This window comes from Dendrobium catenatum, unplaced genomic scaffold (assembly GCF_001605985.2).
Source record: "Dendrobium catenatum unplaced genomic scaffold, ASM160598v2 fragScaff_scaffold_1056, whole genome shotgun sequence".
Taxonomy (NCBI): Eukaryota; Viridiplantae; Streptophyta; class Magnoliopsida; order Asparagales; family Orchidaceae; genus Dendrobium; species Dendrobium catenatum.
The window spans coordinates 3,599,042-3,623,878 of NW_021319518.1; the positions used below are offsets into that span (position 1 = coordinate 3,599,042).

Genomic DNA, 24,837 nt, shown 5'->3' on the forward strand with positions numbered 1-24,837 from the left:
TTATACTTGTTGCTTCTTTCGCGGACTCATTCAAAGAAAAGGTTAGTTAACGCTGAGGATGTGCCCTTTCATTCTTTCTTTGGAGAAGGCTCTGTTTTGCCATCCATCTCCTTTAAACAGAATTACGAACTTGAGTGCTATTGTCTTTCCAAGAATACTCCCTGGGGCATGCTCACCCTTTCTTTAGCTATGTATGTGTAGAAATTGAGTGATCATTGTGAACGATATACTTTAAAAAGCTCTACTAAATATAGTTTCCATCCTTCACTGTTCTATGCCGATTTTTCATTGCTGATCAAATCATCAAATTGATGTAACTGGTTTTTGCAGCCTTTACCATTAAAACAACTGACTGAAGGATTAAGAGCAAGCAAACCATCCAAAGGAAATGATATAAGTAAACTTTTTACGAATTCCATTATTATTCATCTTCCAAAGGTACAAACTGTTGCTTATTCTACTTTGTTCTTGCATTCTTTTAGTTTGTGATTGTATTCGTCAATTCTTAAGTTGTTTCATTTTGGCCCTTGTTTATTGGCAAATTAGAATTTAATTAGCATCGACTCTTCTATAAAACGATTCTGGTCAACATGTAGAAAGGTTAATTCCAATGGTTTTCATCGTTATTCAGCTGTTAAGCTTTTTGCATATTTTCTTTCCTCTGAAGTTTTATTATTTAATACACTCCCATCTCCTGCACAGTAGTTTGGAAAAGAATATATATATATATCTCCATGCTGAGATGTAGCTGTGGAATCAATTTAGAAAAATAATCGTGACTTTCTCATTACCTAGGGAAGCAACCGCCTCCAACCGTAATTTAGCCAAGAAGATAAGTTTTTTCATGTTGTTGAGCTAAACTTTTTCTGAAACAGAACCAAAGGTGAGAAGTTGCCAGGTTAGTAAGAAAAGTCGTTCCTTTGCATGAGTTCAGCAACGGACCTCTTTTGACTTGGCCATCTATAAAACATTATTTGAATTTATCTATGACAAGGAAAAAACAGCTTCAAAACTAACAATCTCCCTCTTAAAGATTGTTTTTTTTTTGGCGTACTCTAATAGCATAAACTCTATGGGGCACCTTCAACTTACTAGCTAGCTATGGAGGTTAATATTGTCTTTGCAAATTTTTAATTTCGCTGCAGGGATTATCTTTTATTATCATGTACACTGGTTTTTTTTGCTATGGGACACTTTCTTGCAATAAACATCGATTGAAGCGATTTCTAAAATGATTGTATTTAGTCATGTTATGAAATTCTACATTCTTGGCTATTTGAATTGCACATTGATTGTCAATTGAGAGAGAAATATATCATGTTCTTGTGGGCTCCGAAAATTTGCGCCCTGACCTCTCTGCGAGCCTTCTTTTTTTTGTTGGCGAACAGGAAAGTTTTATCGAGTTTAGATTCCGAGGTAAATTTTTAGAGCAGTAGATTTACATCTAATTTGTTATTTTTTATTTGTCAGCGAAGCATCCTTAAACATCACGTGTATGTGTCACACTCGCCGGGGCCCATGCGGTAAATGAGCTTTTCAGTGTATTTTGCATAATGCACTCATATATGAGATACTGTATATGCATGTCGCATTGTTGGACAATACATGTATGATGTATTTGTGTGTTACATTATACATATATAAGATACATTTGACATGTTGGATAGTACATATGCATTGTGTATTTGAATGTTGAGTAGTGAACTCACACAACATAGTTGTATGTCTTATAGTATGCTTGTGCAATATATATGCATGAATTTCAATGCATTTTTATAAGTATTTTACGTGTTTCATGATGCACTCATGCAACACACTTGCATATTCATAGTGTACTTATGCAACATGCTAGAATGTATTTTGGTGCACTTTATATAAGACATTTGCATTTTACTTGGCACACGTGCATGATGCATTTGTATGTTTGTTTAGTATGCATGCATGCTATCTTTGCATGAATTCTATTGCATTTGCAAGATTTATTTGTATGATCAATGGTATGCAAACATATTATGCAGTGCGCCCACATGATTGGTGGTATACATGCATGTTATATAGTGTGCTTGTATAGTACACTTGTATGTCACGAAAGCATTTGCAATATATGATCAAGAGATGTTTAGGAGATGTTTCTTTTTGGTGATTTGGCACATCTCACACACTTGAATAAGAAAGTCGTACCGCCTATGACTTGCAATAATTCACGGGATGTACGACACATTCACGGGAATATGAATCCCCTTTAGGTTGCTGACATGTACGTTGTTGAGAGTTGTTGCGCGCCTGTGACTTGCAATATGATTAATGCTTTTAATTCATTATGGAGCATTTAATTGAGATGATAATCATTTATATATTGGAGACATCCCACATGGCGATTATTAATATAAGTGGATTTTCATAGGAACGTAACCCTCTTAGGATAATTATTACCCATATTTAGGTGTATTTACCATCGTATTACACGTAACCCTATGAGGACGTCAGTTACTTAAGTACGGGAGGTTGTGAAACAACTTTAATAAAAAGAAATTACATTCTTAAACATCGAGGCGTCTTTTGGTGTAATAGTTGAAATTATTTTAAGAAATTTCAAAGTGTGTTTGTGAGGGAGAAATCGAGGGATGAGTGACCTCCTGAGAAGTTGCACTGATGGGATAAAATTGTGAGGTCATTAGTCCAACGTGGATAATATCTCAATTGTTAATAGTTTGAGCTGTCATGTTTAGGGAGTTGGGTGTTGTTGGCGAGAGGAAGAGAGTGCATGAGATTGAGGGCTTTTGGAAGAAGGATGGAGTGAGGAGAGAGGAGCAAGAGATTGAGGGAGATTGAAAGAATGAGCAATTTTGGGGTTTGGTTAAGGAAGAGGAGGGGTTCTTGTGACTTGGGCTCAGTTAAGGGAGAAATAATGGTTTTGGGTCTAGTACGCGCATGTGTCACATGTGACATTCGAGAGTGGGGATAACATGAATTTTGATGAGTATAACACAATTATTTTTAAATTATGATAATTCTATATAATTTTAGACCAAACTATTATCATATAATTTAAAATTTGAAGATATAACAATTATTATTATTTTTTATTTATACTTAATTTAATTTTTAATTAAAAAAATCCACATGTATTGGCCCCCTAAAAATTTTTTATTGTTCTTGTGAATTTGTTGCTCACGCATTTGAAAGATTTCGTGTGGCGTTGTACATCGATAGAATTTCGACATTCGTGTGGTGGCATGATTTGTTTACACAATTGGGAGACATTTAAGCAATTTTGATTGTAATCGAAATGTATTTAATTAATTTAGTGCGCTGCTTTGTTCAAAGGTCATTATTTATGTTGTTCTCAACTTGATTATATTTGGGTCATTTTATGGCATATATAAATAACAAGTGAGAAAAACTTTAGTGGTTTGTAACATCCTGTTCTCTATAATAGTGAATTAGATAGTCCGGCAAAAAATTAAAGTGTATTTTACTGGCAAATATCAATGTGTGACTAAGAGATTCTGAAATCTGCTCACTAGTTAAATAGGAATGTCACTTCTGAATTCTGTAATGCAGAAACCTTAGTGTCATTAACAGCCAATAAATGTGATAGCGCTTTCTGTGGCAATACATGTATATCATATGCTATCGATATGAGAGTCATCTTGAATTTGATTTATAAAATGGCTTGGTTTCTTGTGCTTGCAGGAAGAGGAGCAACTTAGAGTTTTCAATAAACAAATTGAAGAGGATAAGAAAATTATCATGTCAAGAAATAATCTTATAGAGCTTCATAAGGTGTAGTGATCTCTAAAGTTCATGATGTTTGCAGCAACTGCATTATCGGTATCCTTCTTGTAAATAATAATGTGAATTATGATGAAACCTACAATAGGTTCTTGAAGAACACGACCTTTCATGCATGGAACTTCTGCATTTGAAGACAGATGGTGTTATTTTGACCAAGCAAAGTAAGGAATCCTAGAGCTGCCTATTTGGTTTCAAACTTCTATGATGCAAAAAAAAAAAAAGAAAAAAAAGAAGCTGATTTATCTCTTTTTAGAAGCAAGTCTGAAAGCATTTGCCTATGATTTTTTCTGTTAAATTTTTATGGATGATTATTAGCTTTTGTTTTTTGGCCGCTCTGAAATAGTTGAGATGATGTTGATGATAATGATGAAAAATCATTTTCTCTGTGCCATCTATACAATCAAAATGCTTAGCTTAGATATTTATAAGATACCAATGTTCAAGTTTTCAAAAACAATAGTGCTTGTGACCTGTGAGTATAGTTTCTGCACTACATGCCTATGCTTACCTTGGATTGAATTGGCGCAGAAGCAGAGACCGCGGTTGGATGGGCTAGAAATAACTACTTGTCCTCCATCATTCTTCCTAATATTAATAATGGTAGGCTGGTGATTCCCCTTGACAGGTAATAGTTCTACACCTTTTCAGTGATGAAACATAAAGGTAATCGTGGATTGTAAAATTTAAACCGTTTTTTAATTCATTTAAAGCCTAGAGATTGCGATCTCAAGGTTGCGAGAGCAGGAATCAGTTTCAAGGAAGCTATCACAAAGCATAAAGGTTATTACTTGTTCTTATTTTGATACTTAATTCTTAGTTCTTACGGTTTCAATGAATCCTGTAATGGTTTCATTCTTTCTAATTATTGTAGAATCTTGCAAAAGATGAGTATGAGAGCAATTTTGTTTCAGCAGTGGTGCCCTCAGATGAAATAGGAGTCAAGTTTGATGATATCGGTGCTCTCGAGGATGTGAAGCAGACTTTAAATGAACTTGTGACACTTCCTATGAGAAGGCCAGAGCTTTTTTCACATGGAAATCTTTTGCGGGTTTGGTTTATTTTTGTGCTGCTTCTGTAAAGTCAAATCTTGTTTTTTCTTTTCCCATACATTTTGCGTTGTTTTATGTGAATTTTACTGAACTTGACCATGAGCTATGTGATCTTATTTTCAGCCTTGCAAAGGAATTTTACTTTTTGGCCCACCAGGAACTGGTAAAACTCTTCTTGCAAAAGCACTTGCAACTGAAGCTGGGGCAAATTTCATCAATATAACCAGTTCCACTCTTACGTCAAAGGTAAATTAGACTTCTGTTAATTGCAATTAAGTAAACTTGATTTGGACTTGGTGAATTTGTCTTCTTCCAAAAATTAATTCGTTGGTCCTTTGATAAAGTGGTTTGGAGATGCCGAGAAGCTCACTAAGGCACTTTTTTCCTTTGCCTCTCGACTGGCTCCTGTCATTATTTTTGTTGATGAGGTAAACAATCTTTATAACTGCGAGCAATCTTGCAGCTAGTTCCGTATTTTATTTGTTTTTTCTGGAAAAAACTTAGACTTCGCTTGGGACAACTTTTCTGCTGCTTCTTAAAGTAGCTTTTTAGTTTAAAAAAAAAATTATACTTAAGAAGTTGTTTTAAGAAGCAATAAGAAATTCATCCCAAACGAAGCCTTAGTTGTTGCTCTAATTTTGCTTAATCTAATGCCTTTTGTGATATCTATAGGTTGACAGCTTGCTTGGTGCACGAGGTGGTGCCTTCGAGCATGAAGCAACAAGAAGAATGCGGAATGAATTTATGGCTGCTTGGGACGGGTTGAGGTCAAAGGACAGTCAAAGGATTCTTATTCTTGGTGCTACAAATAGACCATTTGATCTCGATGATGCTGTGATTCGCCGCCTTCCAAGAAGGTAAAGATTGGAAGAATTAGGGTTGTGCTTCAATTCACCAATATATGAAATTGTTATTGAAATCTTGAATTATAGGATATATGTAGACCTCCCAGATGCTGAAAATCGCATGAAGATTTTGAAGATATTTCTTTCCCGAGAAAACCTCGACCCTAGCTTTAAATTTGACGAGTTAGCTAATGCAACCGAAGGGTATTCTGGAAGTGATTTGAAGGTAACAGAGCTCTTCAATTTATTGGCATAAGAGGGTTCGGATTGCTCACTCCATTTTTCATGCTATCTGCAGAATCTCTGCATTGCTGCTGCATACAGGCCTGTCCAAGAACTTCTTGAAGAAGAGAAGCAGGTAGCCTATATATATCTCATGTTATCTATAGTCTTCTTGCTTTTAGGTGGCTTTTGCGCTAAGAAGGCTAGCTAATAGTTTAGAGTTTCTCTCCAAACTAAAACTCTTTCCAGGCTAAGGTTTCGTTTGGGACGGCTTCCTGCTTCTTAAAGCGGCTTTCTAGTAGAAAAAATTTAATTTTTGTAGTAGAAAGTGCTTTAAGAAGCAGGAAGAAAGCTGTCCCAAACGAAACCTAATACTATTACAATTCTAAAATCCTTTCTCCTATGGTGCCATATTAAAAGGTTTTCTCTCACTCATTTAGTTCTTGATATCTTGTTTTAAAAATATTAATTACAATAATAATGAGCTACCATAATACTATGTGTACATCATATATCTAAATAGCAGCAACATAATGAACCTCGTAAATAAATTTGTGTGTTTTTCATTGTAAATAAATCATTATAAATCATTTGACGACCTATTTTATTCAAAGATGACAATGTAGGAGTTTTAAAATATTCCTTTATCTATAATCACATCATATCAGATTATATCATATTTGATTTATTTTTATATAATACATCTATTACAAGATTACCATCTAAATTATACCACTTAAGATAACTTAAATTTTTGTTTCCTTTTCAAAAATTTATTTTATTTTACATGTGGTTATATTGGTCCTAACTAGTATCATATGATGGTGAATTTCATCAATCAACATGTAAATACAAGTGCGTCTACATAGTTCATTTCATTGACATTTTTATGTCATTCAATAACTTTTTATAGTATACATTGTATTTTTTTGAAGCATGATATGGTAGCTATCACCCATTTCAACATCAACAATTACTTCATTGGTGAAGATAAAATTGCATTAACAAATAATTGAAGAAGTATCAATATCATTTAGTTTAATTTAATGCATTTGCCGGTTAGGAGAGTAGAGGTATTAGATTTGACTTATGTTAAGAAAGGTAGAGGCAGACCTAAAAAGACTTGGTTAGAAAATATTAAGAATGACCTTTCTTTATTAGATTTAAACGAGAATTTGACTTTTAATAAGACACAATGGAGAAAAAAAGATTCATGTAGCCGACCCCACATAATGGGATAAAGGCTTGATGTTGCTGTGTTGTTGATATGGAAGAAGGAACTTTATTACCATAAATAAAAAATATGAGATGCACCACAATTGTAGAAGACCTGGTTTTTTACTTCAACTCTTACTCCAACTTCATTAGTGTTTGACATCAATAATAATAAATAATCACAAGGCATCCTTAGTACTTATTTATACCTATATCTCTTTTTATTGTAATTTGAACCTATTGTTTACCTTAACTTATCTTTACTCTTGTTCAACTATATAAACCATCATTAAGTTGAATTATGTAATTTATTTATCTTTAACATAATATGATCATTTACGACTAGAGTAGACAGTATACCAGTAATATCTTGTATAATTCTATTAGGACTTCAAATTTCAATTTGACCAAATTTTTGTGAGGATTTCCACATCCAAAATATTTCTTTTGAAAACTTCTTTGGGTCCCTTGGGCAATTTTGTCTTAGATTTGTGTATGGTATGTGATAAACTGTTCTTTGAGCCTATTTTATTTGATTTCCATGATTCCACCTGTATTTCTGTGGATCAGCAAGTAGAAAAAACTGCTAAACCTTCATTGCGGCCTCTTTTTCTTGATGATTTCATACAAGCAAAATCAAAGGTATGCTTCTTTCATTAAATCAATTTTGTTGTCTTCTAAGGCTTTCATTTGGGATTGCTTTCTTCTTGCTTCCTAAAGTGGTTTTTTAGTTGAAGAAATTTTTTAATTAAAAAGCTGTTTTAAAAAGCAGTAAAAAAGTTGCCTAAACGAAGCCTAAGTTGATGCCAATATTCAGAACTCTTATGTATTTTCTTTTCTTCTTTTTTTTTTCACAAGGTGGGAGCTTCTGTAGCCTATGATGCTGCCAGCATGAATGAGCTTAGAAAATGGAATGAACGATATGGAGAGGGAGGCAGCAGGCGAATATCGCCTTTTGGATTTGGAAACTGACTATTGGAAAAGAGAATCGGTGTTTGTGACGTAGTGTTAGGCTCTTTTTCTTTAAAAGTTAGAATGTATTTACAGCTAATAAATCTTTAATTAAGTTTCCATGAGAGGGGAAAATAAAGATTTTTCCTTTTTTTTTTTAAATTGTTCCCAAGAAGATGATCTATTGTTCAAATGAGAAGTGTTTTTATGTCTGCATGTCTATACAATGTGCTTATAGATGCAGTTCATATATTTTATATTTTACAGTAGTATTTATATGAAATGTTGTACTGTTTATTTAACAGTATATTTCTTTCAATTCTTAGCTGTTGCATATGTTCACCTGTACCACAACCCCAAGAAGATTATTACTTATTTTCTTGAGCTTTCTGTGTTCCCTATCTAGAAATTCTTCTGCTATTAATTCCAGCCTAATTTTCTGAACAATCGTAGAATCAGTATTGATGGAGAAATTATTCTGTGCAGATGTTGAACTCCTCATATCACCCTTGCTTAATATCCAATATCCAACTCTGTACTATAAAGGTTGTGCATTCTTATTAGTCTCACAGAATAATTTCTCCAGACAATAAATTGGGTTCGATGTCCGCACATATGTACTTTATTCAAGTTTGACAACTCTACAGTTCGGCGATTAGGCTCATACCAAGTTTAATAAAAAATACTAAATATGGAGAGCTATAAATAACCAGAAAAAAAAAAAAGAATAATAAAACTAATAATGGACTATCATATTAAAATCTGCTACTCAAAGCTTCTTATGATTACAACACAATACTGTAAAAAAACTTGGCGACAAAAATACACTATAAGCTATAATGGATATTACACTAAAATAAACGTAAATTCCATCTCACCTTAATAGGCTTTTCAACTCTGGAACGAGTAAGAACAATTTTTCCGCAGGCTATGAATTGAACCAGCTTCATCTCTGAGCCGAAGACCCAAGCATAGGGAATGAGAAACATTTATATTACTGTATTTTGGTCATTTGTGGAGATAAGCCGATCATTTTCCTAAGTAAAGAACCTTCTGATGGTCCTTGCCACCATCCTGGAAACCAACCTAGCAGCCAAATCAGCCGGCAGGCGAACTAGTTCCTGTTGAGACTCCACTGGAAGCTGCCAGAATAGAAAGTAAAAACTTTAGTCAATTAATGAAAATTTTGGATTCATTTGGGACGGTTTTTTTACTGCTTCTTAAAATAGATTTTTAGTATTTTTTACTAAAAAGTTGCTTTAAGAAACAGCTATGTTACACCGATACGGATACGACACGATACGGATATGGGACACGTTAATTCTTAAAAATACAGGATACGGGTTTGACGTGGACACGGCATTATAATTTATAAATCATACATAAAAATTAAAAAAACAATCAAAGCATAATATTTGGAATTACAAAAAAAAATTGACAACAACATGATTTGTAGCCTTGTAGCTTATAATATCAAAATATAAGTAAGCATTAAATGTCTAGTACAACAACAAAAGCATAAACATAAATTATCTAGAACATGAAGTTTCAACAATTCAATAGAAGGAATGATATAATTATCTTATTCATTGGTTTGTCTTTGAACTTCTATATCATCTTCAATAAATATCATAGCTTCTAATTCAGGCTCATCAATTGAAAAATTAGTAATTTTAAATATTTTCATATCATCAAGAGACTCAAATCCATCTCGGAAATGAGAGAATCTTGCTCGCAACCGCGGAAGTAAAAACGATACGTCTTTTTTTCAGATTTCTTTTTGTTTTTCAACGGACACGCGTATCGGATATGCGTGTCCTTTTGAAATTAAAAAGTATTTTAATTGGATACAGCTTTGGCGTATCCAACACGTATTGGTGGAGTATCGGAGGCGTATCGGTGTATCGGATACAGCACGCCTTCATAAATAGGTGTATCTATGCAAAATAGAGGAACAGTAAAAAAGCGGTCCCAAACAAAGCCTATATGTTAGATTAGCAGACCAGAGAACCAATAAGTTCATAAGAAGTCTAACGTCTATAATCTTTTCATGACATTTAAGAAAAAAATATTTCTCAGGACTTAAAAAAATATAGGGAATACTATGCAGTTTTGAAAATTATACACAGAATACTTGCAAGCATGGATGGTTTCTCATTGAATGAATTAATACGAAATATTCCCATTACCTCTGGGATGATGGAAAAAATAGGCAAAATATCTTGGACAGATGTCATTTGATAAAGAACCATGGAGACCTCTTCCATGCCCACCTTTATTTCATTTCCATCATTAGCAACTCTTGATTCCTGAAAATAAGCAAATAAGCATTAACATGCTAAAACTACAAAGGCTACGTAAAAATGAAGTTCAACAAATTAAACCCAACATAAACTTGCAGCTTCAAAACAAAATGGAAAAGTGATTATTAAAATTTTCACACGGAAATGTTTGAAATTTGTTCAGAATCATTACTTTGTTGCCTTACGCATAAAAAAGAGATGCCCAGTGCAGTTTGCAATTAGGATTCTCACCCCTATATCGCAAAAAGGTTGATTGCATCAAGAGAACATCTGAACTTTATATCAAACTTGAGAGAAGGGCTCCTTTGGCTTCACATATTGATTCTACCATTTGTTTTTTAAATTATAAACAAATCATGTATGGTCATATGTTTTTATTTTTTGTTTTAAAACAAAAGGAGATGTTTTTAAAACACTCAAAATAAATTTTAGGAGTTCCACTATTTTCAAAATCCTAATACCCCTGCATCTGCTATCGACCAGCCCCAAGCCCTCCACCGGCCAACTTGTCCTTAAACCAAGTCATCCAAGTCTAGTCCACCAAAATCTCCGACTGCAACACAACCGCTCTTTTCCAAACCGCAAAATGAATGACTTGTACGATATTAATAAAAAAATAGCCTTTCTTTAAGATACCAAACTGGTTTTGATTTTATATTGAAACATAAACAAAATAAATATAAATAAATAAATAAATAAACAAAAAGTGATCCAAAATAACCCCTTGAAAATATGTTGTAATTCCAATCCTTTGTCATCCAAACCATTCTTCACTGACATTTAAAGTTAATAAACAAAATAAGCTATTCAAGGATTTGCCAAATCTTAGGGTTTCCAGGCGTCTAGTGTTGATTAGCGTTTTATTAAGACACAGGATAAATCCTTTCAAGCAATTCCTATTCTCCAAATCTGGTGTAACTACTCAAGAAATCGGATATGATCATTTACAATAAACTAGGAACAGATTTTGCTTACTGCGCTTGTATAATCTTGTTTCTGAAGCCTGTACAGAAGTAGGATAAGACGACTTAAGGTTCTCAAGTTATTGCGATCTTCATCAGCCATTGGAACTGATGAAAACGGTATTATTGAAGTGGATGATGAGACATAATTCATGGTCGCCAAGCTTAGTGCATCTAATCCCTGCATTTTCAGCATAACAAGTTAGCAGAAGTGATTCTCAAGGAAAACCTACATAAAAGACTGAAAAAACTGCTAAAAATATCAACAGAAATATGCCAGCCTTCCCATGACAAGCTACGTATAGAGGTATAATTGTTTTGTAATAGTAAGAAAGCAGCCTAGAGTCCTTCATGATGATTCATTAATCAGATTATCCAGAATTTTGAAAATTACTATAAACTAGTTAAAAAAATATGCTTTATTGATTATCTCCACAAGAGTAGTTTTTTCTGTTTTTTACATTCAAACCCTTAAAAAATGGAACTGTTGACAATGAGAACTTACGAAAGGGCCAACATAAAGTTAGAATCGAAGCTGATAATAACAAAAACATGAGCTTACATTAAACATCAAATGTGTCTTAGGAACATAGATGAAATTTAATGCTAAACAATGCAACAGATTTTCACCATTACTAATACACTGGGGCCAACAACTTCTCAGAATAAAACTGACACTTTAGAAAAACTTTGCTTCAAAACAGCAAAAAGGCATATGCACCTTGGCAAATTCTTGGAGAAGAATTTCCCTTACGAATGCACCCTGAAATAGCGGAGGGGGGAATTTATTGTAAGTTATGCAAGATTTTTAAAACAAAAATTTAACAGAGTAACAAGGGAGATCCATCCTACTTTTGCAGACAGGGTAAAAGATACAGCTTGCTTCATTGCGGCAGATGAATCTGTACTTTCAAGTTGACTCCTAGCAAAAGACTGCTCGTTTTTTGCACGAAGTGACTGCCAATGAAATGTATTAGACAGAATAGGATAAGGTGCAGGTATACGAACAAACTATAAGTGATAAATAATTGCTATAGAGCATTCTACAGTTGTCATAGCTATAGGAAGCATGCTGTATTATTCAGGCAAGTACTCTGTATTTTTTATGATTATTTAATTAATATATTTTTTTATTAGATTTGACTTATGTTAAAAAAGGTAGAGGTAGACCTAAAAAGACTTGGTTAAAAAAATATTTGAAATGACATTTCTTTATTAGATTTAAATGAGAATTTAACTTTTAACAGGGAACAATGAAGAAAAATAATTCATGTAGCCGAACCCAAATAGTAGGATAAAGACTTGATGTTGTTGTTGTTGTTGTTGTTGGTCTATTCATACTTGAATGATACAATATATAGCATCCATCTATGTTGCTTCTTATAATCTCCAATCCTAAGAGTGAAATTGATGGACCAGCCGATTTGATTGGGAGGAAATTAGAAAGTTTCCTAATCAAAAGAGAACTATTTAGGAAGGTTCTTAATCAAAGGAGAATTGTTTAGAAAAAGTTTTAGTTACAATTGGGAGGGAATTATTTCGGGAAAGATATCTAATTTGAATTGAAAATCTAAGAGGGAATTATTTAGGGAAAATGAGGAGTTAAGGGGGGGGATTGTTTAGGAAAGTTCTAATTATAATAGGGAGAGAATTAATTAGAAAAATAAATATAATTTGAATTCAAATATGAGAGGAATTTATTTAGGGAAATGGGGCTGATTTGGGAGGGAATTATGGGAGTCTATTTAAGGCTAACTATGGGTTGATTTCAGATTATGTTTTGAAATTTGCTAAATTTAATTTATTCTTAGATCATTTGGGCTCTAGCAGGCGGCTAGGGAATTGGGGGAGCCGGATCTTCCTCTGTAATTGAAGATCCAATTGTATCTTGCATTTCTTTTTATAGTTCTTTCAATAAAAATTATTTTGGGGCATTCTTCTTCAAAATTTTTTATGTTTGATCCAATGATTTTTGTGAAAACTGCTTCCACTTAATTCCTATCAGAAATGAACTTCCAATATAATTTATGTATTAGACGGTGCACAAATGTTTCCTTTTGTAGTAAAGAGGGTGTCAAAAAGACAATCTTAAAGTATTATTAAGATAAAGTATGATATGCTACAAACAATCTCAAATTAGAAAGAGAGAAAACAATCAAAAATAACTAAGATTCATATGGTTTAGTTTCAAACCTAGAAAAGAAAAATTATAAGATGGTGGTGAGATTTGCAATGCTTCATGGCACAGAATGTTGGCCATTAAAAGAAAAGCATAAAACTAAGTTAACTATTGTAGAGATGAGGATGCTTAGGTGCAAGAGTGGCTTTACACTTAGAGACAAAATGTGAAATGAGTATTTATGTGAAAGGGTTGAGTAGCTTTGGTGGCAGATAAGATTATAGAGTCACCTTAGATGGTTTGGTCACAGAAGACGTCAGCCTTCTGATGACTCTATTAAGAGAGTAGATGTATTAGATCCGTCTGATATTAAGAAAGGTGGAGATAGATCTAAAAAACTTAGTTAGAAAGTATTAAAAATGACATATTTTATTATATTTAAATGAGAATTTGAGAAAAAGGATTCATAGTGAGATAAAAAGTTGTTTTGTTTCACACAAGTTTATGTCTATAAGAGAGGAGAGAAGATCTAATTTACTAACAAAAAATAATGATCATGGAACACAAGAGGAGCACATACCAACCCTTCCCTAATTTCTAAGGACACTCATGCACAAACAAAGAAGATGAAAATACCAAAATCTCACATATATATTACACACAATTATGTGTCCTTCACCTTCGCACATGCACCTCCATTTGACCCTATGGCTCATTAGTGATTTGATGATAACAAATCATGTGTGATGTCAACTAGTGGTTTGCAAGTATTTTATTTCAGAATAATCAATTATGACCAATTTTAATATCTTAGAGTGCCTTAGGACCTATTTTATTAGGAAGATAGCAATTGACTGTTTATTGAATTCTTCTGATCTGATGGCCTTCTACTCTTCTCCATCTCCTCTGAAGGGTGGAATAATAGACTAGCCGGCTCCATACTTTTCACCTCATTTTACGGGGATAAACATATCAATCGACGATAACAAATCTTGTGGATGTAGAAATTGCTATCTGGTCCAAATAATTGAATTGGCGAAAAAAAAAACATGCTTTACAATATTGTGTTGATTCAAACTCATGAACTAACATATTAAGTGGGAGATGTTTTATATATAAAAAAACTGGATGATGCTCTAGTCTTTTTCTAAATGTTTTAAAGGAAAATTTATGTTCGAATATCCGAATGTAAAGCAAAAGTTATGCAGATTTACACATTGATAACAGGATGAGTCATCATTGTAAAAGAAAAACACAAGATTGTGCCTGCCTGGACAGACTAAAAGTTAGGAAATACAAAACGGCACCTGCGTAAGGTAAGCAATCAGTACAGCAACTTTAGGAAGTTTTTTCTTACTATGATATTTACTTATTGTTTTCACTCATCTCAAGGTTAATGTCTTAGTCCACCAAAGAATGTTTTGTCAAAAGTAAAATACCAAGAGCTTAAGTACAGCATGGAGTCCTAAGTCTGAAGTAATTTTTTTTTTTGTATAAGGCTTTCCAAGAGCCTACTTTATGGGCCCAACACGTAAATATCACTGAAGCCAAAAAAAAAAAAAGTCACAAGAAGCAAACCTCGATTAACAGTGACTCCAAACGATCAATCCTGAAAACGCCTTCCTGATGAGACAAAAAATAGTTCTAAGTGCTCAGACAAATAAGAATATAGAACAGAAAAGCACACGATTTTGAATGCAACAAAGCTAGTGATATTTCAAGATCAACGCATAAGGAAAACCTTATAAAGAAGGGTTTGTAATGTAGATCGGAGTTGTGGAGAGCTATCTGTTAACACTTTTCTTGCAATCCATGGATATGAGCTACTCAAAACCTTGTAATTTGGATCGAAACCAATTGCAATACCCTCCAGAACTGCAAGGCTGGAAACATCTAAAAAGTGGACAATCAATATTGAGTCATAAATCTAACATGTTTGGCATGCAAACTAGCTTGCGTAAATTTTGTAACAGTTAAACAGCCGGAAGCATGTTTTTCAAATAAAAAAAGAGCCGAGGCATCAATGCACCACTAAAATCAAGGAAACTACAACGCATAATTTAAGGTTACAGTGATTACCTTCGAATCACGAGAAAGAAATATGAGGGTATTCGGAATTTAAACTTGTACCTGAAGACCGATAATAGATGTCAGCAGATATCAAATGAAAAAAAAATGACAAGGTTTGACAATAAGTGTCGCAAATCAGAAAAACTGGAAACATTCAGTGTTACAGTTCTTCACCAACAGCACTTTATGATGATTTCGTTTAATGTGAGCTTCTTGTCATCAAAAGTCCTTAAACTTTTGATAATTACGGTCCCCAAACTATATGTAAAGGAAAACATCTTTTTCTCTTTTTTTTTTTTGAATTGCAAATGTGTCAAACTTGCCGTATGCTTTTCTCAAATCACGAAATGCAGTAAAATCCTATGAATAGAGCAAACAATATCACAATTTTATCAACTAAAACAATTTTCACGAAAGCTAGGATGCTAATAAAATAATAATGACGACAATGCTAGTGCTGACAATATTTCTAAATCCTTTACCTATTTCTAAAACAGACCCCAAACCATTTGAGGGACAAGTACCTACATGGTGAGACCCAGATTTGCAGACAAATCTTCAAAACTTATATTGCGGACTCCTTTGTTGACAGCATCTTCGAATACATCTGCATGTATGTCACAATTGTAGAAACAGTGGTCCGGTATCATTAAGAGAAATGAAATTTAAACGTGTAGATGCAGCAACCTCCATAATTCTAGCGTAATTAAAAAAGTTTATACTAAAAAAGTGCAACCAATGATCAGAAAATAGGAGTATATACAGACAAGGACCTGTCAGCGCTTTCGTGACTTCATCCTTCTGTGCAGTGGGAGGAAGAAGCCTGCATAAACATTGTAAAAATACAGTTCATGTAAGTCCAAGCGGTTGGAGGATCAAAACAGGGTGAAACATACAGATTAAAAACTCCATTGAGTTGCTTGATGAACTAAACTAAGAGATTCCCATCAAAAGCTGCTGGCATTGACAAAGAATTTGCGGTGAAAATATTACCCATGCTTATCTAAACACAAAAAACCATAGCAGATGATACCCACACCAATGAAAAAATGTAAGATATGCTCAAAAACTAAAACTTCAAATTGTGTGAATTTAGTTTGACAAACTTTCTTTATTTTAACCTTATCCCATTTTTACATGCTGCAGAATCCCATGATCTGCATTTTTTTAATGCATAACTCATAACATTTTATATTTTGCAAACTAAATATAAAAGTTCATAATAAAACATAGGCAGCCTGTGCTTAATCTTATTATTAATCATTCATACCTTCAAACTGATGTCCTATTGTTCTTTTTTATCTTGTGATATTACTCACAGTGAATACTAAACCAGAACCTGTTGACGTGAAATTCCATTGCAGTGTTACCAGATTGATCAAATAGAAAGATAGGTATTAACATGAGGGATATGATTCTCAAATAATCTGGGCTTCTTAACTCATTCATATGGAAGAGCAAAGTCAAGAAAAAAAAATTGGTGTACCAGTGCATCAAACCAGAAACACAGGCTAACAGAGAATGATATCTAAGGAAATCACCAATTACCCAAGAGTAACGAAGTCCTTTGCTAAAGAATCAAAATCTCGGTTAACAAGATGAAGACATGCTTGAATAAATCCATCACGGAGTTCTTGCCTAAACTCCCCCATCATTCCAAAATCTGTAAAGAAAAAAGCATGTTAAATATAGTCAAGTAGATGATAAAAAAATGTCCTTTTGTCTCAGGATACATAGAAGACTAAATCTACAGAAGCAAATTGTTAAGTGGAAAAAATAGAAGCAGATTAATTAAGTCGAAGACATTCCTTGAATTTGCATTTTATCCTTCATGAGCATGAATATTTTGTACATAATCGATGCAATAGACTTTAAAACAGAATGGTTAATGAAGCTAGTAGATTTTGCCAATATATAGGCATTAAATGTATGACTTATTTTAGAATGGAGTCGTGTAATCTGACTATTCTGTGCGAAAAACAGCAAAAATTAAGGTACTAGTGGAACAATTTCAATCTTCTATTCGGCATTGGCACATGAACTACAATCAATATTACGCCCTTTTTCCCTGAAGTACAACCAATTATAAAATCTGTGTTTATTAGCATAAGAAGCAAAGCATAGAGCAATAATTTGTGCACAGCTTATTGATTTATTTTATTTTATTTTTTTTAGAATTTAAAAACATGCCGGTGATGAGAGTCCAGAAGGTGTACTTTTATTTCATAATTTTAGGATAGTTCATATTGCTTAGCATTATTTTAGTCTTGATTCAATTTAGATTAAGCTCAACAAAGAAAGCCGCATTGAGGCAGTTGTATTGAATGGTTCATGGTTGTATTCGTCTTGTAGGTTTTATTATTTTGTGGATTTGGGAGAAGTGCAGTAGTTGGCGTTCAGAGTTATATTGCTTCTGAACTTATCTCCTTTCTGACTTTATCATAAAGACGTTTGAGCAGTGGAATCTAGATTTTCTCTTCCCTTGCGTGGTGATTTTTTATCTGTCTTCTTCAAAATTCCAAGATGGTTTTAGCGTGATGATACCAAAATTATTAAGAAAATTAGTGATTGATTGAATATTTCAGTAAAGCTGACTAAGCTTGTGATGGGGACATCAGATCAGCGTGGAAGGTTTATCAGAGACGTGGCCGCCGATCTACGGCCACGATCGAGTCCTTGTATTTCTGAGTCATGATTGTATTTTATTTTATTTATGCATTTTCTTATTTGCTTAGGTGTCGTTATTATTTCCCTTTGTACCCATTTCATGGGAGTGGTTGCATGTAAGCCCAAAGGGCAAGTTGGTCTTTTATTTTCTTGAGCCTTTGTACTCGGCTATTTATAGCCTCATTTCCTTCGTTTTGAGTTAATGAATATTTGCTTATGAATTTTCTTCTTGGATGAGTTTGAGAGAGCTTGTGAGTTCTAATGGAGAGAAATCCCTAGGAGAGGGAGATCTGTGAAAAACCCACCAACTTAGATAAGTCGGGTTCATGGTTTATTTTTTTCTTTCCCTTTTGTTTCTTGTTCCTCCCCTTCCTCCCACCACCACCGCCGGCCAACCATCCCCTCACCCGACCTTCACCCCACTCAAAACCCACGGTTCACAACCCCTACCCGAGCCCCTAAGCCACCAGCCCCAACTCCTTAGTCGCCGGTCGGTCCGCCCATCTCCTCCCCCTTTGGTCCCTTGTCACCCTGAGTTTCCTAATTGGATGTGGTTGAATTTGGGATGAATTTAATTTTAATTTCATTTGAATTCAAATTCAAAACCTTTCCTAAAATAACCCATCTATTTTAGGAAAGTATTCAATTGGGGATTTATTTGAAATTCAAACACTTGGATTTCAGACAAATCTTTCCTAAATCCAAATATGAATTTAGTAACCTCAATTACTGGCATTTAATTCCCTCCCTAGCCCTTCACTGCCGCCGGCCCCATCATAGCCTGATAGGGGAAATATTTCCTAAATCAATCATTGGTTTTTGGGAAGTAATTTCACATCTCCCATAGATTTGCCTGGGCCGAATCTATTCAACCCCCATCTCTTTATTTTCCTAAAATTGCTTTCTGAACTAGGAAATAATTTCATGGAAATCCTCTCTCACGTACCCGCCAGCCTCCCATTAGAAATTCTTTCCCGCCAGCCTCCCATTGGAAATTCTTTTGAAATTCTCTCTTAGTGCTGGATTTCTCTGTGAGAATAAGTTGGAACTCCTCACCTGCTGCTGGCCGAATTTTCTAAGGGCTAATCTTGGGTCTTCTTGACTAAATTTTCATAATCTAATTATGAGAATCTGAAACTGATTTCAGGTTTCAGCATTTGGCTCTTTCCCCTCCCACAAGGCAAGAGAAGTTTCTTTCTTTTCAAGAGATTTGATTACATCATCCAGGAGAAGGAGGTTGACCGTACTATTGACGAGGACTTGGATGACGTCTTGTGCGTTCTAATGGAAGTCATCAACGAGCATGTCGAAGGCCTTGAGTGGAGGATCTCCACGTCTCTTTAGCAAAGTTTTCTTTTCTCACTTGTATCTTATTTCTTTGAAATCTAAATTCTCTTTGGCTTGAGTGAAGGCCTTATGTCTCATCCAAGTGCTCTTGCTAAGCCTAGTAATTCGTAGGTTATTGAGTGTACTTTTTTTGCATCCTAAATCTCGTTGTTAGACTAGGGATTACATTGAAGACTACTATTTTGCATTGTTTCAATTGTCTTATTTATCTTGAAAATTCCAACGTTTTGAGCATGTGATTTAGCCTACGCAAAGCATCTCTTTATTTGTTTTAGTCAACGTTGAGAATTGCTAATAATTTGAATCTAAAACTATTCTAATCAAAGAGTTGTGCAATGCCTAAAAGGAAGCCACAAGCATGTCATCTAATTAGTCCTGCATCATCTGGTATCAGAGCATGGTATGCTCTTGCATGTCTTAGGATTCCTGGTAGTTTTCCTTTTTGTGTTTTCATTTTACATTATTTTTCATTTAGAAAAGCTTTTATTTTATCCATAGGGTGCTCCTAAAGCATATTATGTCATTTTGTGAGCATAAAACATCTTAAGTTCATCTTACACCCTTGTTTAGCGTGCTGTCTAGAGAATTCCTGCAGTTTTACAAACTTTAGGATCACTATTTAAGTGTGTTTTGGCTGTCCTTAAACCTTGCATTCATTATTACTTGTTAGGGTGACTTAGTACTTGAGTGTAGTTTGCTGTCCCTGAAATTCCTGCACCATATAGGGCCATTTTAGAGTGTCTTTTCTTTCCCTAGCTTGCTGTCCACTTTTTAGGAAACCCTCTAAGTACCCCATTGTGTTTAGGAATGGACCCGGAACAACTAGGAAGGACCCTAGACCTCTTGGTAGGTCAAATGAATACTATTAGTCAGCAACTCAAGGAAAACCAGTCGGATCTAGCTAAGCTTCGTAGGAACACCACCGAGAGATTTGATACACTTGAGCGAGCTAGAGACCATCCTACTCCCTACACCCCATCTAGACCTCCTTCTATGTATGGGGATGAAACCTACCCGGATGAGAGGCCACATCGGGCTAATCATCGAGCTCACTATCATGGACATGATCCACGTCATGATCCTGATTTGGATGAGAGGCACCACCGTGTCAATCATCGTGCTACCTACCCCGGCCATGATCCCGATGCACCACTTATGAAGAACATTAAGGTTGATGCTCCTACCTTTGATGGCACCCTCGATCCCCAGCTCTTCCTGGAGTGAATCAAAGGTATGGACAATTTCTTTAAGTGGTCTGATATTTCTGAGGCCAGAAAGGTTAGTTTTGCTGCTATGAAGCTTACGGGTAGGGCGAGTCAGTTTTGGGCGAACTTAGAGAGTCTCAGGGAGGATAGGAATGAGTACCCTATTGTAGACTGGCTGTCCATGAAGCGAGAACTCAAACAGAAGTACTTGCCTTCGTCGTACTTCCCCCGCCTATTGGACAGATGGAATAGGTTGACCCAAGGCAACAAACCAGTGAAGGAGTACATCGCCTCGTTTGATGACTTCTTGATTCGCTGCAAAGGGGAGACCTCTACCACCCCCGCGCAGATCTTATCTATGTTTCGTACCGGGTTACGAGAAGATCTTCGCAATGAGTTGTTTGCCCGGAACGTCACTACACTGGAGAATGCCTACAGCCTAGTGCTTGATCTAGAGGAGTCCCGTTCTCAGCACCCTAGTCGTTCCCACGATTCTAGACCCTCGTATAGATCAGCCGGTAGTTCCACCCCGCACACTCCTGCTTCACGTCCCACTCCTGGGAGCACGACCCGACCACCCATAGGTCCACCTGCACCTAGATCTGATTTTAGAAGCAAACCTTCCACCCCGGATGCCCCTCGGTCCAGTCCCGGGACCAAATACTTTCGATGCCAGGGGTATGGGCATATCGCTTCTCAGTGCTCCTATCCTTATAAGGTTTCGATCGTTGAAGAAGTAACTCAGGACGATCTCGAGCTCGAGGTTGATCAGATCCACCAAGTTGAGGAAGAAGGCGAATACTTCGAGGAGGACGACGACACTATGGTCCTCAATTGCCTTCAGAAATTGGATACCCCTCCCATCTGCATGGTGAGATGTGCTCTATCCCACCCGACACCCACTGATGACTGGCGTAGGACCTCGATTTTCCACACCTACACCAAAATCAAAGACAAGAATTGCAAAGTCATAGTGGATAGTGGTAGTTGCATTAATGCTATTTCCTCCAGCATGGTATCCCAGTTAGGTCTGTATGTCGTTCCTCACCCCAACCCGTATAAGGTATCGTGGGTCAACTCTAATGCCTTGGAGGTGCAGGAACGAATCCACGTGCCCATCTCCTTTGCCACTTATAAGGAGAACGTCTGGTGCGATGTGTTGGCTATGAATGTTGGACAAATTTTGCTAGGACGCCCCTGGATTTACAATAACGATGTCCACATTTATGGGCTTTCAAACACCTGCGTGTTTGAACATAAGGGCAAAAAGATCAAGCTGATGCCATTACAGCCCCGGATTACGGATGAGCCTGAATCCAGCCCTGTCAAAACCAAGAAGGGACTAAACCTGATAACCGCTATAGCCCCGAGTGCCCCTTCACACACCTTAGTCGATTGTGAGACTCCCACTGAGTCTGACGAATCTGTCCCTCTTGAGAGTCAGCTCGTACCTAGTAGGCTTGTGGAGATCCATCTTCCTGATCCATTACCCCCGATGATAGGCAATTCTTATGTTTTAGATCTAGCCCATGGAGCCTCCCTATCTGAGCGTATCCTAGTTGGACTCGACTACCATGATTCAGTGAATTGTACCCTTGGCTTAAGTCCTTCCGAAATTGTATACGGGTTCAAACCTAGACAGCAGTTAGATCTGATACCCATGAGTTCTAGGTATAGGATTTCTGAGTCTGCATCAGCATTTGCATCTCATTTGCATGAACTTCATAAAGACATTGCACAACAAATTGAAAAGAATAATCATGAATATAAATTACATGCATATTTAAAACGTCGATTTAAAACTTTTGAGGTTGGTGATTTTGTTATGGTGCGGATTCGTCCGGAACGGTTCCCTCCGGGAACAGTTAAGAAATTGCATGTAAAGAGTGCTGGGTTTGTCAAAATACTTAAGAGAATTAATGACAATGCTTATGTAGTAGATCTGCCTGCAGATTTCAATATAAATTCCTCTTTTAACATAGAAGACTTAGTGGCATATGAAAGTCCTGATTTTAACCCACAAAATCCACTATCAAAACAGCCTTGTGTGAACCCACCCTGTGAGATCCCAAACCTACCTCCAATACCAAATATTCCCAAATTTCCTATAGCAGAGCAAGTGGAGGCAGTCTTTAAGTGATGAAATCATATCCACAAGAGAAGGAGGACGAAGAAGGTATTTGATCAGGTGGAAAGGAAAGCCCGAGTCAGAGGATACGTGGCTAGATCGCGAGGAGTTACAGCAGATTGATCCAGATGCACTAGAGATCTACGAGAGCGCCAGAGATTCTTACTCGACGGAGTCGAGTTTTCTCCCACCCCGGGAGAATGATAGGGACATCAGATCAGCGTGGATGGTTTATCAGAGACGTGGCCGCCGATCTACGGCCACGATCAAGTCTTTATATTTTTGAGTCGATGTATTTTATTTTCATGCATTTTATTATTTGCTTATGTGTATTTTAGTATTTCCCGTCGTACCCCTTTTTATGGGAGTTGTCATGTGTAAGCCTAAGGGCAATGGTGTCATTTTATTTGGAGTCCTTTGTATGAGGCTATTTAAGGCCCCTTTGTTTTATTTTCAAGGTTAATGAATGATTGCTGATTGAAATTCCTTCTTGCATGAGAATTGTGTGCTTGAGAGTCCTAATGGAGTGAGCTTCCTAGGAGAGGAAGAGATTGGCGCATCACCCACCAACCTTGGAGACGGCCGGGTTCGTGATTTTCCTTTATTTTGTATTCTCACCTTCCTCTCTTCGAGTCTCCTCACCCTCCTCCACCTTGCCGTCGGTTTCTCCACCACACCCGACCACCTCTCCTCCCAAAACCCACGGTTTTCCCCTTACCCGGAAACCACCACCGTCGTTTCCACAAACCGCCGGCCACCTTGCCCCAAAACCTCTTTTGCCGCCGGCCTAGCCTCAATGCCGCCGGCCACACCCCACTTCCATTCATTTTTGAGTTCCCTAATTATGTTGGAGACCACCTGTAAAAAAATTCTGAAATTCAAATTCAATCAATTTTGAATTTCAAACTCTTTCCTAGTTTAGTCACTTATTTTAGGAAAGTTGTAACTCATATCTATTTTGAAATTTTAATTCAAATTGGATGTGATTAAATGTTTCCTAAATCCTTAAGTCTAAATTAGAAAATCAAATCTTCTCATTAATTCCCTCACCCAGGTTCCCGCCGGCTCCCCTCTGGCCAAGGAGGAAAGTATTTCCTAATTGCCTATTAGCCCACTTTGGAAAATTTTCAAATTCTCCCTTCATTACTCAGCCGAAACTCTTCCACTGTATTAAGTATTTAATTTCCTAAAGTTAATGCATTGATTTAGGAAATTAATTCCCTCTCCCGTGGATCAACCCGCCCCCTTCCCCCTCCTGCTCCTGGGCGTGCGTTACCTGGACCGATCCTTCCCTCTCCTCAACAGCTCACTTCCTCTTTTCACGCCAAGCCATTGAATTGCCTTAGATTCCCTTCTTCCCAATACCACCTGTGCATTGAAAATCTGAGAATTATCTCAGATTTCTAAAGCAAAATCTGAGCTCAAAGTGAGATGTTGATGGCAACCCTTGGAAGAAGAACCTTACCCATTTATTAGAGAAACTTCCTTCTCTACAATAAGGATCGAGATTGCTGACGTCAAGTGGAAGATCTCCGCGTCTCCTTGAGCAAAGGTTTTGTCCTTCTACACTCGCATTCAAAGTCTTCTAAAGTCTAAATTCTCAATGGGTTTGATTGTATTCATAAAGGCTCCTCCAAGTGCTCTTGCTAAGCTTAGACATTCGTAGGAATTGAGCGTGCCGTCTATGCATCCTACGTCTCGTTGTTAGATTAGGGATTTAATTTGAAAACTACTATTCGGTATTGTTTTTATTTTCTCAATTATCTTGATAGTTCAAATTCGGAGCATGTGATTTCGCCTACGCAATTGATCGCTTCATTTGTCTTAATCGTCGTTTGAAGATTGCTTATAATTTTGTTCTGAAATTATTCTAATTCAATAGTTGTGCAATGCTCAAATGAAACCATAACCATAGCATCTAAAGTAGTCCTGCATCATCTGGTATCAGAGCATGGT

General features: G+C 36.1%; 2 protein-coding genes across 4 annotated transcripts in view; one reads left to right on the forward strand and one right to left on the reverse strand.

Annotated features, from left to right (window-relative positions):
* LOC110108777 overlaps window positions 1-8,416 on the forward strand; it is a 35,145-nt gene extending 26,729 nt beyond the window's left edge. For 2 of the 3 annotated variants that reach the window (XM_020839563.2, XM_028698112.1), the window contains exons 12-24: window positions 331-438; window positions 3,697-3,786; window positions 3,884-3,959; window positions 4,327-4,423; window positions 4,509-4,578; window positions 4,670-4,846; window positions 4,971-5,093; window positions 5,192-5,275; window positions 5,520-5,704; window positions 5,780-5,918; window positions 5,991-6,050; window positions 7,700-7,771; window positions 7,988-8,416. In XM_020839563.2, coding sequence (XP_020695222.1) covers window positions 331-438; window positions 3,697-3,786; window positions 3,884-3,959; window positions 4,327-4,423; window positions 4,509-4,578; window positions 4,670-4,846; window positions 4,971-5,093; window positions 5,192-5,275; window positions 5,520-5,704; window positions 5,780-5,918; window positions 5,991-6,050; window positions 7,700-7,771; window positions 7,988-8,101 — 1,395 coding nt within the window. In that variant the 3' untranslated portion in view covers window positions 8,102-8,416. The remainder of the gene's footprint in view (window positions 1-330; window positions 439-3,696; window positions 3,787-3,883; window positions 3,960-4,326; window positions 4,424-4,508; window positions 4,579-4,669; window positions 4,847-4,970; window positions 5,094-5,191; window positions 5,276-5,519; window positions 5,705-5,779; window positions 5,919-5,990; window positions 6,051-7,699; window positions 7,772-7,987) is intronic. The other variant, XM_020839564.2, reaches the window with a different exon arrangement.
* A 392-nt stretch (window positions 8,417-8,808) lies between these two features.
* LOC110108778 (uncharacterized aarF domain-containing protein kinase At1g71810, chloroplastic) overlaps window positions 8,809-24,837 on the reverse strand; it is a 37,449-nt gene continuing 21,420 nt past the window's right edge. Inside the window, exons 11-21 of the mRNA XM_020839567.2 lie at window positions 17,083-17,197; window positions 16,308-16,357; window positions 16,063-16,141; window positions 15,544-15,594; window positions 15,206-15,347; window positions 15,043-15,087; window positions 12,198-12,302; window positions 12,067-12,108; window positions 11,359-11,526; window positions 10,270-10,389; window positions 8,809-9,222 (exon numbers count right to left, since the gene is read on the reverse strand). Coding sequence (XP_020695226.1) covers window positions 9,118-9,222; window positions 10,270-10,389; window positions 11,359-11,526; window positions 12,067-12,108; window positions 12,198-12,302; window positions 15,043-15,087; window positions 15,206-15,347; window positions 15,544-15,594; window positions 16,063-16,141; window positions 16,308-16,357; window positions 17,083-17,197 — 1,022 coding nt within the window. The 3' untranslated portion in view covers window positions 8,809-9,117. The remainder of the gene's footprint in view (window positions 9,223-10,269; window positions 10,390-11,358; window positions 11,527-12,066; window positions 12,109-12,197; window positions 12,303-15,042; window positions 15,088-15,205; window positions 15,348-15,543; window positions 15,595-16,062; window positions 16,142-16,307; window positions 16,358-17,082; window positions 17,198-24,837) is intronic.